This window comes from Muntiacus reevesi, chromosome 13 (assembly GCF_963930625.1).
Source record: "Muntiacus reevesi chromosome 13, mMunRee1.1, whole genome shotgun sequence".
Taxonomy (NCBI): domain Eukaryota; kingdom Metazoa; phylum Chordata; class Mammalia; order Artiodactyla; family Cervidae; genus Muntiacus; species Muntiacus reevesi.
Genome location: NC_089261.1, coordinates 22,605,235 through 22,618,906, shown reverse-complemented (window position 1 = coordinate 22,618,906; position 13,672 = coordinate 22,605,235). Strand labels below are relative to the sequence as shown.

The 13,672-nt window shown below is 50.8% G+C and overlaps 1 protein-coding gene across 2 annotated transcripts in view; it reads right to left on the bottom strand.

Annotated features, from left to right (window-relative positions):
- AACS (acetoacetyl-CoA synthetase) overlaps nt 1-6,450 on the bottom strand; it is a 52,263-nt gene extending 45,813 nt beyond the window's left edge. For both annotated transcript variants that reach the window (XM_065904470.1, XM_065904471.1), the window contains exon 1: nt 6,158-6,450. In XM_065904470.1, the coding sequence (XP_065760542.1) occupies nt 6,158-6,290 (133 nt within the window). In that variant the 5' untranslated portion in view covers nt 6,291-6,450. The remainder of the gene's footprint in view (nt 1-6,157) is intronic.
- Between the last annotated feature and the right edge of the window lie 7,222 nt (nt 6,451-13,672).

The window sequence follows — 13,672 nt, the reverse complement described above, 5'->3', positions numbered from 1 at the left end:
GGTGCCCCCAGGGATGATAACAGTTCAGCAGGAAGCTGACCAACAGGTCAAGTTCTCTCATTCCATCACTCAACTACAGTTTTCATCATCCTCACTGGGGGTTCATCCAGAGGATGAGACATAGTAATCCCTGCCCTTAGCAGTGTCCCTCCTCCATGTGGCATCCAGTAATTTTTTTTTTAAGTTCTTTTTTTTTTTTTGGCTGCACCAGATCTTAGTTATGGCATGTGGGATCTAGTACCCTGACCAGGGATCGAACCTGAGCCCCTTGCATTGGAAGCTCAGTCCTAGCCACGGGACCACCAGGGAAGTCCCAGCATCCAGTATTTGCTCTCAGTCATGCTGGACATGGGAGCCAGAGGAAGAGAGCAATCGCTGAGAGCCAGGGCAGCAGGGGCTGGGGGCTAGGACCAGGGAGGAAGCCGAGAGCCCAAGCCATGGGGCATCTCTGGCAGCAGAGATTGGGACAAAGTGGGAAGAGTCAGCACAGCTGTGAGGAGGGGAGAGGGGGGGTCTTAGAGCTCTGAGTTCAAGAAAGAGAAGCTGGTTTCCCAACAATGCTGCCTGCCCCTCTTCCAAACCCTACAAGAGAACCTCCCCCAAGTCCTGCCCTGTATATACTCAAGCCAGAAGCCACAGGCCAGGTCGACCAGGCTCACAGGGAAAGACACCAGGGATGGTGCATCTGGAAGCCGGAAGCCAGCCCTGACTCTCAACATGGTGCTTGGGGAGTTTCTCTCGAGTGTCATCTGGAAACTGGCTGGAGACGGCCCCGGGTCCTCCCATGACAGCGCAGGGTTAACCTGTCCCCCAGGGCCAGGCTGGATGACTGGCTTCGAACCCCAGCTCTTGTCACTTACTAGACAGCGACCTTGGGGTGGCTGCTTCACCTCTCTGAGCCTCAGCATCCTCACCTGTGACACGGGTACAACGACAGAGAGCACGCTGCTCAGACACTGGCTTCAGCGCCAACCATCTGGGTGTAAGTCCTGCCACTTATCTTCCTTAAGATAATGGTACTTATCATGGGGTCACTGCAAGGACCGCGTGAGTCAAAGCAGAGAATGCACTAAGAACAGTGCTTGTCAGAGAGGAGGGCCCAAACATGTGACCCTGAGCATCACTCGTGACACATGACGGGCCTCCTGACCACATCGCATGGGCTCAGACAAGGAGACAGGGGTGAGCAAGCAAGGGTTCGCAGGAGCCTGCTGCCATGTTCTCCGCCAAGGGAGGCAGTGCCAGACCTAGGGCACTCCTCTGGCAGCAGAGCCTCTGGAAGGCCTGGAGGAAACTGCACTAGACAAATAGGACCTGCAGGTCCTCCCTCTCCCAGGCTTTTTTTTTTTTCAATCACCTTGGTCCTCACAAATTGCAAAGAGCTCTAGGACCAAAACCTCCCCCAGGCTGACACAAGAGATGGAGCAGGAGCTTGAAACACAGGCCTCCCCTGAAGACCTTGAGAGCCCATAACAAACTCAACAGTATCTCAAACTCAACAGCATCCTCAACAGTATCTAGCAGGGTGGAGGAATGTAACCAGCCTGCCAACCCAGGAGCTAGAAGTCACAATGGCATCTCAACTTCACGAGGACCCATGGAGAAGTGGGTGGAGTGTGTGCCCAAATTCTCCCACTGCCCACAACTCTCCAGCAAAGCAGGGACTCTGGGGTTTCTGTTCGCACACATACACCCCAACCTGGGCTCAGAGGCTGCAAGCCAGACACCTGGGTGACCAACCACAGGCATGTCTCATTCAGTCTACACGATGCTCAGAAAGAAACAGAACCAGCTGATACTAAATTTGGGTTTCTGAATGAAATTCAGAATTTCTGACTTCTTCCGAGAAGAGAGGGCATCTTGATTGTGGAAGCCGGCCAACAGGTGTCCCCTCCCTGCCCCCGGCTGAGCTGGGCTGATCTGAAGAACCAACCAGCTGTTACGGAAATGACCTAGCGCCTTGTGAGGCTGGATCAGATGGTCATAGGACACTGCAGTTCTTGCTGTCATGACCACCTTCTCTGCAAGAAGCCAGTGGCCACGTTGGCAGGACACTCAAGCAGTCCTAGGTGGCAAGTAGCGGAGGCCCCCTGCCCACAACAAGCAATGACTCACTGCCACACGAGCCAGCACCTGAATAGTGTGGCTGCCAGTCTCGGTCCAGCCTTCAGATGAGAACAGATAGATGCAGCCTCGGGAGACCCAGAGCTAGAACTGTCCAGCTAAGCCCCTCCCAGAAGCCTGGCCCATGGAAACTGAGAGATACTAAATAACTACTGTCATTTTACATCACTAAGTCCTGGGGTGATTCGCAAAGAAGCAACAGGTAGCAGTCACACAACATGGTGACAAACAGCTAAAGCAGGTAACAACTTGGCCACTCGGCCCTTCACACATTCGAGAGGCAACCTGATACTGCAGTTCAGGGCACTGACTCCAGCCCTACTGCTCACAGCTATGAGACCTCACCCAAGACTCTAAGCCTCCAGTTTCTCAGCTGGGAAACTTGATGAAAGCCCCATCTATCTGGCCAGGTTACTGAGGATTAAGTTAGTTAATCCATGTAAAGTTCCCAAATGAGGCCTGGCATGTAGGAAGGGCTCACTAAACATTCACTGTTATTATCTCATCACCTGCCTGGTCCCTGCAGGCATCTGAGTTTGTAAGCCCCACCTGCAGCTTCACCTCCCCACCTGTGAGAATTCTGACCCGCCTACACCTTTCACATCTCAGCTCAAGGTCCTGTCAGCCCCCTTTAGCAGCATCCTAATAGCCCCAGAGCTCAGGTGGGCGGCACACGCCCCTACACCCGCTGCTCAGCACTGCTACCTTTGTGAGAGCCTTCTCCCCACAAGGACACTTGAGCTGTTTGAGAATGGAGACCAAGCCTTCTTTGTGTTGTCCAGTTTTCGCACAGATGCTGGCCTGCAGAGACGAGCTGCAGTTGTAAAGACACTTGGCCCAGTCCTCCAGAACAGCGTGTCCTGGGACTTCCCTGGTGGTCCAGTGGCTAAAGGCTCCGGGCTCCCAATGCAAGGGGGCAGAGTTTGACCGCTGGTCAAGGAACTAGACCCCACCTGCTGCAACACAGATCAAAGACCCCATGTGCTGCAGCTAAAGGACCTAGCACAGTCAAATAAACATATATATTTTTTAATGGCTGTGTATAAAAAGCAAAAAGTAATGTGTACCATAAAGCTGGTGGCACCCCCCTAATGACTGAGAGCTGATACATGCAGTATGCCCCCTGGGGCCTTGCAAACAAGGCCAAGTGTCATACGCTCGGCTGGGGCTGCAGGCCGCCCCCAAGGTCTAGGTGGGCATGCTGTGGATTCCCAGACGAACTCTGCTGGAAGCCATGACAAGAGCCAACCAACCTACGGTTCTGGTCCTGGAAGAGACTGCACAGTTCCAGGGAGGCCCTGCCCCTCCAAAACACAAGGATAGAATCCTCCCGCTGACAGTGGTCTGGGGGGAGCTGGGGAATGCCCCCCCATTCATCCCATCTCAGGGTTGCAGTAGGGCTGAGCCAGCCTGTGAGGACGCATACCTTGCTCTCTCCCTGCATCCAGACAAGAGCATTGCTCAGTGCTGCCTACCAGCCACACACCAGCCACTGCTGATGGCACAGACAACACAAGTTCAAGGGTGCTGTCTTTAAGCAAATAAAAAGGCTCACAAATAGGGGATTCCCTGGTGGTCCAGTGGGTAGGACTCCATACTTCCACTGCAAGGGGCACAGGTTCAATCCCTGGTCAGGGAACGAAGATCCCGCATGCCTCACAGACCAAAAAAAAAACATGCTCACAAGTTAATGAACAAGCAAGACAGGTTAAAAGTCCAAATTATATGCAATTGGAGAGAGAGGAAAAGAAAGTGGTCAAAGAGAATAATCAGAGAAGACAGCATTTGAGTTGGTTCCTAAAGCAAAGCCCAAAATGCCCAGGGCCAGGCCTGTGGAAAGGACAGAAGGCAGGGTGGGTTAACCACCAGGAGTAGAAGAGGAGGAAGGGAAAAAAAAAACCAAGGTCTAAAGCACTCCCAGACCGAGAGAGGAGCCCCACTCAGCTCAGCTGATGCCACCTGTGCGGACACGAACCCATCATCACGGGCTGGTGGGTTTGCCAAAGAAGCTGGAACTCTTGCTTTTCCTATGCAGTCTCTCAAGGAGACTGCAACTCAGTGTGAGAAGCCCAAACTAACTCTGCAGGTCCACCCTCGCCAGCAGGCCACCAGTCCCAGCCTTGAAGGGCTGACAGGGGTTGGGCAGGCAGTCCGGGGGCAACTGGTGCCTGCCAGTGTCTGCTCAGCCACCTCCACTGGCCAGGTGTGGCAGAGCACTCAGCCTGATCGCCCTCACGCCCACCCAATGATGTTGGTCCTCTCATTATGCCCATTTTACAGATGAGGAAACCAAGGCTCAGGAGATTCGGTGACTTCCCTCTGACCACACAACCAGTAAGTGGCAGAGTCAGTTCAGAATCCCGACAGTCGGATGACATCTCACAGGACTGCCCTTCTGTGAAATCATTTTGTAAAGTGTCAGGGAGAACAGCTGGCAGAAGAAAAAGAGACATGGAATCAAGACAAGGAAACACAAAAGGAGGATGTGGTTCCGCTCCAGGCTCTTGGCAGGAATCAGGTCTGTGCCCCAGGGAGTTTCCTGGCAGTCCAGTGGTTGGGACTCTGTGCTCTCACTGCCAAGGGCCCAGGTTCAACCCCTGGTGGGGGAACTAAGATCCCAGAAGCTGTGCGGTGTAACCAAAAAGAAACAGCTCTGTCCCCCAGTCCAACACACATCAACTTACCAACTATTACCTGGAAAGAAGGCCTGGAGAGTAATAAGCCACACCTGTCTCTAGGAAGCAGGCAGTCGGGAGAGGGAGGGAGCTGGGTGAGCAAGGGAAGGGGCTACCTGTGGACGCTCTGACGCCCACCGTGCTGTGGAGGACACGGAAGCTGCCAGGTGTGCAAATCCACGGTCAACAAGGAGCCATTGTGAGCCTCAGAGCCCAGGTGTGACCAACCAGACCTTCGCGTCAAGGCTGCTCAGGCAAAGCCCGCAGGCAGCAGGTACGGAAGAGAAGAGAAGCAGGAAGGAGGAAAACCAGCCAGTGTTCACGGAAGAGGAAACCAGGGCCCCCAGGGAGATGCGGGCACTGGGGTGGGAAGGGGGCCAGGCTGGAAGGCAGACAACCCAAGTCTCCATTCCTGCGGGGGCTCCCTGAGGACAGTGATGCCACCAACAGAAACACAGGAGTCCCTGTAGCCGGCAGAGGGGGAAAGGGTCACAATGAGATGAAAATCGCTGAAGGGAGGATGCAGGAAGTAGGTGGACAGCCAGGTAGAGAGTTGGGGAGAAGTTTCTCGTTCAGAAAAGGGCCATCTCACCCAGGTGGCTCCTGAGGACAGGGAGGGAGCTGGAAAGGGGGTCCTGGGCTAGGTTCGGTTTGGGGTTGGGAGTGTAAACACGTAAGGGGAAGGAATTCCACCCCAATCCCAGAGACAGCCTCCTGCCTGAGCATCATCCATCTCCTCCACGCCCAGAATCCAGGCTGGCCTCTAGCAGGGGTGGGGGGCGGGGGCACCGTGATGGGTCAGCACCAGGTAACGTGGCTGGCAAGTGACCCACCCTTCAACAGAAGGGAAGAGCTAAGGGTCAAAGAAGACCTGGGTCAGAGAGACAGAAGCCCCCAGGATGGGAGGATAAGACTCCAGGGAGCACTCCTCACAGGTAGGAATGCCTAACAAGGGATCACTCGGTCCACTGGGGTTCCAAGACCAGAGGGGCTACCCTACCAGGGAGATGGATACTGCAGAGAAGAGGAGACTGGCCCCCTGAGAAGAGAGGAAGTGACACCCCGCACAGACACGCGGGCAAAACCCCACAGTCAGAAGATGTCCCACCCCCTAGGGAGGGGGGTCCCCCCTGTCCAACCCCCAGAGGCGGGAAGATGAAAATCAGGAGACCATTCTAACAACTAAGAGGGGCCCTGACCCCAACGTCCAGGAAAAGGGGGCTCCCGGGACTCCAGGAAGAGTGTCTCTCTGCCAGGTGGTCCCTCGGACGGCCAAGGGAGGAGCCCGATTTCTGAAAGCCCCTGGTCCAGCCAAGAGGTGGCCGGGGAGCCCCCCGGGACGCGCGCCCCGCACTCACCCAGTGCCAGGCCGCAGGCGGCGCCCACGGCCGCCCGGAAGCGGTCCATCTGCGTGTTCTTCTTGCTGTCAGGCTCCCACATCACCTGGCACTCCAGGATCTCCTCCCGCCCGGCCCGCGGTTCCTTGGACATGGCTGCGGCGGGGAAGGCCGGCGGGAAGGCCGGGGCTGCGCGGGAGATCGGGACTGGGCAGGGGACCGAGCCGGCGGCGGCGGCAGAGGCCGGGGAGCTAGACCCCGGGTGAGCGGCGAGGAAGACGTGGAGCAACTGCACGCGGAGCAGCCGCCCCGCCCGGACTCCCAGCGAGCCCCGCCCCCCAAAGCCCCCGCCCTTCGAAGGCACCGCCTCTCCCGAATGTAACCCTCCGCGGGCGCCGCGCCTCGAAAAGGAGTGCTGCCGCCGCTCCGAACTACAACCTGCGCGCCCACCCGGTGGTGCTGCGCAGGTGCGTTGGGCTGGGCTCCCCAGCCTCACCTGGAGCGCGAAGGGGTTAAACCAGGGCCCGAAGTCGAGGTAGAGCCCGCCGGCTCGTTCATGTGTTCTTTCGTTCACGATTGATTTTTTTTTTTTTTGGTCCTACCCGTGTTTACCGAGCTCCTGCCGGGTACCAGACACTGTGCAGGCTTTGCAGATACATCACCGAGCGAAGCGTAATTCCTGCCCTCAGTCAACAACAGATAAGGGGTGGGGGACAGGTGTGGGGAGGAGCGGGGTCAATCAACAAATACATTATATAAATGTCATATATAGTATAATACGTACAATAAAAAACAGTATACCAATGAGTATCATACATTAAAAAGTAATATTATTCACGTAATAAAAGGTAATAAGTGCTATGAAAAATCAGGGAAGGGTAGAAGACATGGGAGGGGTGTTTCTATTTGAAAAAGGTTGTCAGGGAAGGTCCCATTAAAAAGGTTATTATATCAATAACTTGAGGTAGGAGTGAGCTACTTAGTAACCTGGAGGAAAGTTTCCAGGCCGAGGGAACAGCAGGTGCTAAGGTCCTGAGGCAGGAGAGTGTTGGATGTGGTTAGTGAACTAGCTGAGAGGCCAGTGTCTTTTCACTTGAGACCTAGAGTAGAAGACAAGGTCAGTGAAGGCAGAGGCAGAAGCTCAGGTGGGTTCCTGGAGACCAGTGAAGATTTTGGCTTTTACCTTGGGTGACACGAGACCATTGAAAGGTTGTGAGCAGAAGGACATACTCTGACTGTCATAGGAGTCTGGCTGCAGCATTGAGAAGAGTCTTCAGGAAGCAAGGGTATACGCAGGAGGACTGATTAAGGTGATGTTTCAAGAGATGATGATTGCTATGGAGATGGGGAGGAAACTGCCATAGGATCTTTTTTTTTTTTCCTTACTGCACTGGGCCTTCGTTGATGCCCGTGGGCTCTCTCTAGCATGTAATCTTTTCATTTCAGTGGTTTCTCTTGTGGAGCACAGGCCCCAGGGTGTGTGGGCTTCAGTAGTTGTGGTGCACCGGCCTCGTTGCCCAGCAGGGGGATCCTGCCTTCCCACCACCACCTGCTTTGGAACTCATGTCCCCTGAATTGCAAGGCAGGCCCTCAACCACTGGACTGCCAGGGAAACCTGTGATGGGAGTTATTTTGAAATTTCACTTGCTGTACTCTTATTGCACCTTGGCACTGTTCTGGGGACCTTCCCATATTCCTCATTATTTATTCTGACAGCAACCCAGTCAGCTTCTCCCAAGTAACAGTTTTTTGCAGTGCTGGCATTTTAAGAAGCAACCCCCTCCCTCCACCACTTAATCTTAAATAGCTCCCATCTCCCAATCACGACATAAACATAGGTGCTAGCTTAGAACAAAGTATTTACTATGTTAACACAACTTCCAGAATTTCCCCTTCCCCTGACCTCCAAGTTCTGGGGCCAATTCTAGCTCTGTCTGCAAGTCACCTCCTTTGTAAAGGCGGCTGCATCTGTGCTAAGTCACTTGAGTCACGTCCAACTCTTAGTGACCCTGCAGACTGTAGCCCACCAGGCTCTGCTGTCCGTAGGATTTCCCAGGCGAGAATACTGGAGTGGGTTGCCATTCCCTTTTCCAGGGAATCTTCCCAACCCAGGGATTGAACCCAGGTTTCCCATATTGCAGGTGGATTCTTTACCGTCTGAGCCACCAGGGAAGCCCAGAGAAGGGTAGGAGTCCATCTCAACTCAGAAAGCTCATCTTGGAGGGACTCTTGTTTATATGTTCATCCCTTTAACACTGGACTGCAGATCCCATGGGAGCAAACTCCCTGTCTAACTGGTCTCCACAGGGTCCCCAGAGTCTGATCCATAGTAGGAGCTTAAGAAATGTTCATTCATTCATTCAGAAATGTCCAGCGAGTAACTGGTGTTGGCTAGCAAGGGCAGGGGTTGGGGGTCACTGTGTAAAGCATAGACCTAGCCCTTATGGGCAGAGAAGGCAATGGCAACCCACTCCAGTATTCTTGCCTGGAGAATCCCAGGGACAGAGGAGCCTGGTGGGCTGCCGTCTATGGGGTCGCACAGAGTCGGACAGACTGATGCGACTTAGCAGCAGCAGCAGCAGCCCTTATGGGGGTTTCTCAGATGGCACTAGTGGTAAAGAACCTGCCGGCCAATGAAGGAGACATAAGAGATGCAGGTTCAATCCCTGGGTTGGGAAGATTCCCTAGAGTGAGAGATGGCTACCCACTCCAGTATTCTTGCTGGAGAATCCCATGGACAGAGGAGCCTTGTGGGCTACAGTCCATAGGGTCACAATGCGTCAGACAACACTGAAGCCATCCAGCATGCACACAGCCCTCCTGGGGAGTGGAATTCCAGAGCTTTACACGTAGGTTGACCATTTGTCATGAAGCCAGAGGCGGGGCTGGATTGATATACCTGACAGCTACTTGGTTCATTCTTATTTCTTTCAGCTCAGAGCCACCCGCCCCCCCCCCCCCCCCACACCCCATAGAGGCACAGGACCTGTAGGGGAAGCCAAGGGAGAAGTAAACTACAGTCAAAATAACTGGCTATTTGTCCTCACCCCTTGACTGTCTCCCAGATACACCTTGGTTGTGCCTTTTCAGGCCCCTCCTTGCTGCCTCATACTCTTCTTTTTTGAATTTTTAAAATTTATTTATTTATATTTTTATTTTTTGGCCACACAGTAATCCCTGTGGTATGTGGGATTAGTTCACCTACCAGGGATCGACCCTGCTCCCCCTACATTGGAAGCACAGGGTCTTAACCACTGAACCACCAAGGAAGCTTCTTAACAAGCTTAGAAGGGAGTGGGGGAAATAAAGAGACTCAAGAAAGTTCTTCCCATCTAAAATGGGAACAGAGAGGAAAGGGATAAATTAGGCATTTGGGATTACTGTATACACACTACTATATAGAAAATAGAAAATCAACAAGGACCTGCTGTAGAGCCCAGGGAACTCTGCTCAATATTTGGTAACAACCTATATGGGAAAAGAATCTGAAAAAGAAGGGATATATGTATATGTATAACTGAACCACTAGCTGAAATACAACATCGTAAATCAACTACACGTCAATGTAAAATAAAAATTAAGTTAAAAAATAAATAAAATGGGAACAAAGCTGGAAGGGCTTTCCTTTACCAAGAATCTTAAACTATCTGTGGGTAACCCCTCTCGGGTCTCTGAAACTCTCATCTTCCCCATCTCACCAAATGCTTTCTTTATTCTTTTTTGGCTGCACTGGCTTATAGTTGCTCTGTGCAGACTTTCTCTAGTTTGGGTGGGCAGCGCCTACTCTCTAGTTGTGGTGCTAGGACTTCTCATTGCCATGGCTTCTCTTGTTGCAGAACACAGACTCTAGGTCTCAGGCTCAGTAGTTGTGGCACATGGGTTTAGTTGCCCAGTGGCATGTAGAATCTTAGTTCCCTGGGCCAGGAATCCAACCCATGTCCTCTGCATTGGCAGGTGGATTCTTAACCACTGGACCACCAGGGAAGTCCCATCAGTTGCTTATGTTTGATTTAAGGATTCAGATGGATACTATTTATACACCACACTCCTGACCTGTGCTTCTCCAGGCTATTCTAGCTGCTTCCAAAAAAAAAAAAAAAAAGAAAGAATATAGACATTTGCCAGACGAAATGCACTTATCTTATTCTCAGAGGGCTGACCTTCCAGTCACTGCTTTGGAATTTCCCCTGTTTCCCCTTAAGTTCACCTGTGTTCATTTTTATTTTTCCCACTGTGGAATGTGTTCAAGTAGATTTTCCATGTTTCAAAGTTCTCACTATTATACACTTGACCTTTAACCGATAGAATAAGTTATGTGACAATATTGAGTCCTCTGGAATATGTTGAAAGCAGTTTCATGTGAAAGGCATGAGTATTTGCAAAAAACTCCGATGATCTGGAAGAGAAGTGGCATCCAACTTGACATAAGAGCCAAGATTATCAGAGGAAACGCGTATGTTTCTGAAATATGAATTTCATGTTTCTCTTATCACTTTCACTTTTCACCCTGAGAGGTTTCTGTTCATTTTGGTATTTCCATCACCCATGTGTGATAGTCTATACCAGGGGACCCCAACCTTTTTGGCACCAGGGACCGGTTTCATGGAAGACCATTTTTCCATGGATGGTGAAGTGTCAGGGGAGTGACTACAGGATGATTCAAGCACACTACATTTATTATGTACTTTATTTCTATTATTGCATCAGTTCTACCTCAGATCACCAGAAGCTGGGGACCCCCTAGTCTAGACCATATGAAGCCATCAGTAATAACTAAGGAAAGTCAGATCCCCATTCAGGACCCCCTCTGTCACAGCTCCTGTGTCTCAGGATTCCACAAGGACAAAGAGGACAAGAACTGAAGATTCTTCACCTGCCGATCTTCGGGAAGAACCTCCCAGACAGAGGGCATAACAAGTGCAAAGGCCCTGAGGCATACTTGGCACAGTCAAAAGGTAGTGACCATATAGGGCCTTGGGAGGCTCTAGGGTAAGGACTTCAGATTTTATTCAAAGTGCAATCAGAAGCCACTTGGAAAGTGCTGAGTAGGAGAGAGATCTCCATTTCCAAAGGATTATTCTGTCTGTTCTGTGGTCACAGAGTGAATAGGGTTGGGTTTGGGGGGCAGGATGGAGTGCAAGCAGAGAGACCTGTTAGGCAGATATTGGTGGAAACATGGAGCTGCTGAAAAAAGAGGAGACTGTATATACATATCATGGATAGGAACACAGCAGAAAGATTACAGTCAACATCTCCTCCATGGATTCCACTGGATGACTGTCTGGTCATTTACTTATCTCTATTCATATATATATGTGTGTGTGCTACATGCCTGATAACTCACTTCAGTCATGTCCAACTCTGTGTTACCCCATGGACTGTAGCCTACCAGGTTCCTCTGTCCATGGGATTCTCCAGGCAAGAATACTGGAGGGGGTTGCCATGCCCTCCTCCAGGGGATTTTCCTGACCCAGGGATCAAACGCGCAACCTGGATCTCTTATGCATTCTACATTGGCAGATGGGTTCTTTACCGCTAGTACCACTTGGGAAGCCCATATGTGTGTGTGTGTGTGTGTGTGTGTGTGTGTGTGTGTGTGTGTGTATGGAGTGGGATGCCTTTCCCTTCTCCAGGGAATCTTCCCGACCCAGGAATTAAACCCAAGTCTGCTGCATTGCAGGCAGATTCTTTTTTTTTTTTTTAATTTTTAATTTTTCAGTGGGTTTTGTCATACATTGATATGAATCAGCCATAGAGTTACACGTATTCCCCATCCTGGTCCCCCATCCCACCTCCCTCTCCACCCGATTCCTCTGGGTCTTCCCAGCCCACCAGGCCCGAGCACTTGACTCATGCCTCCCACCTGGGCTGGTGGTCTGTTTCACCACAGATAATATACATGCTGTTCTTTCGAAACATCCCACCCTCACCCTTACCATCTGAGCCACCAGGGAAGTCCCGTAGGTCTATATACTTCTATATAAATATAGGTATCTGTAGATATACATCTTGAAATGTCTATATTCTTAAAGAGATGGCAATACCAGACCACCTGACCTGCCTCTTGAGAAATCTGTATGCTGGTCAGGAAGCAACAGTTAGAACTGGACAAGGAACAACAGACTGGTTCCAAATAGGGAAATGAGTATATCAAGGCTGTATATTGTCACCCTACTTGTTTAACTTCTGTGCAGAGTACATCATGAGAAACACTGGGTTGGATGAAGCACAAGCTGGAATCAAGATGGCCAGGAGAAATATCAATAACCTCAGATATGCAGATGACACCAACTTTATGGCAGAAAATGAAGAAGTAAAGAGCCTCTTGATGAAAGTGAAAGAGAGTGAAAAAGTTGGCTTAAAACTCAACATTCAGAACACTAAGATCATGGCATCCAGTCCTATCACTTCATGGCAAATAGATGGGGAAACAGTGAAAACAGTGACAGACTTTATTTTGGGGGTCTCCAAAATCACTGCAGATGGTGACTGCAGGCACAAAATTAAAAGATGCTTGCTCCTTGGAAGAAAAGTTATGACTAACCTAGACAGCATATTAAAAAGCAGAGACATTACTTTGCCAACAAAGGTCCGACTAGTCAAATCTATGGTTTTTCCAGCAGTCATGTATGGATGTGACAGTTGGACTATAAAGGAAGCTGAGCACCAAGGAATTGATGCTTTTGAACTGTGGTGTTGAGAAGACTCTTGAGAGTCCCTTGGACTGCAAGGAAATCAAACCAGTCCATCCTAAAGAAAATCAGTCCTGAATATTCATTGGAAAGACTGATGCTGAAGCTGAAACTCCAATACTTTGGCCACCTGATGTGAAGAACTGACTCATTTGAAAAGACCCTGAGCTGGGAAAGATTGAAGGCGGGAGGAGAAGGGGATGACAGAGGATGAGATGGTTGGATGGCATCACCAACTCAAAGGACATGAGTTTGAGTAAACTCTGGGAGTTGATGATGTACAGGGAGGCCTGGCATGCTGCAGTCCATGGGGTCGCAAAGAGTTAGACACAACTGTGACTGAACTGGGCTGAAATGTCTATATATGCATAGAGATATTTTGGAAGAACCAGGGGGATGTGTTGCTGCATTGGAAAAAGCAGTCCTTGGGAACTTCCCTGAAGGTCCAGTGGCTAAGAGTCTGTGCTTCCAATGCAAGGGGGTGCACGTTCAATCCCTGGCTGGGCAACTAAGATCCCACATGCTGTGTGCAGTAGCCATGAATAAATAAAAGAAGATGGCCCATACATCTCATTAAGAGCTTTAATTCCAATTTAAAAAAAAATTAAGGCAGTCCTTGGAGCCCAGAGAAGATGAGTAAACAAGCTGTAACAGGAAACTGATTTTCCCCAAGTCCTAGCCAAAGGAATCATGAAGTAAGACTCAAAGAAGAAGAAAGAAGACCTGGCCTGAGAAGCTGGCATATTTCCATTTCCAGTGGCTAATGTAAAGCAGGTCCTTCCAGGCTGGTCTGGCAAAGAGGTGAAAGCGTGATTCCAAATGGGGACTCAGTCAAGTTTGCTGA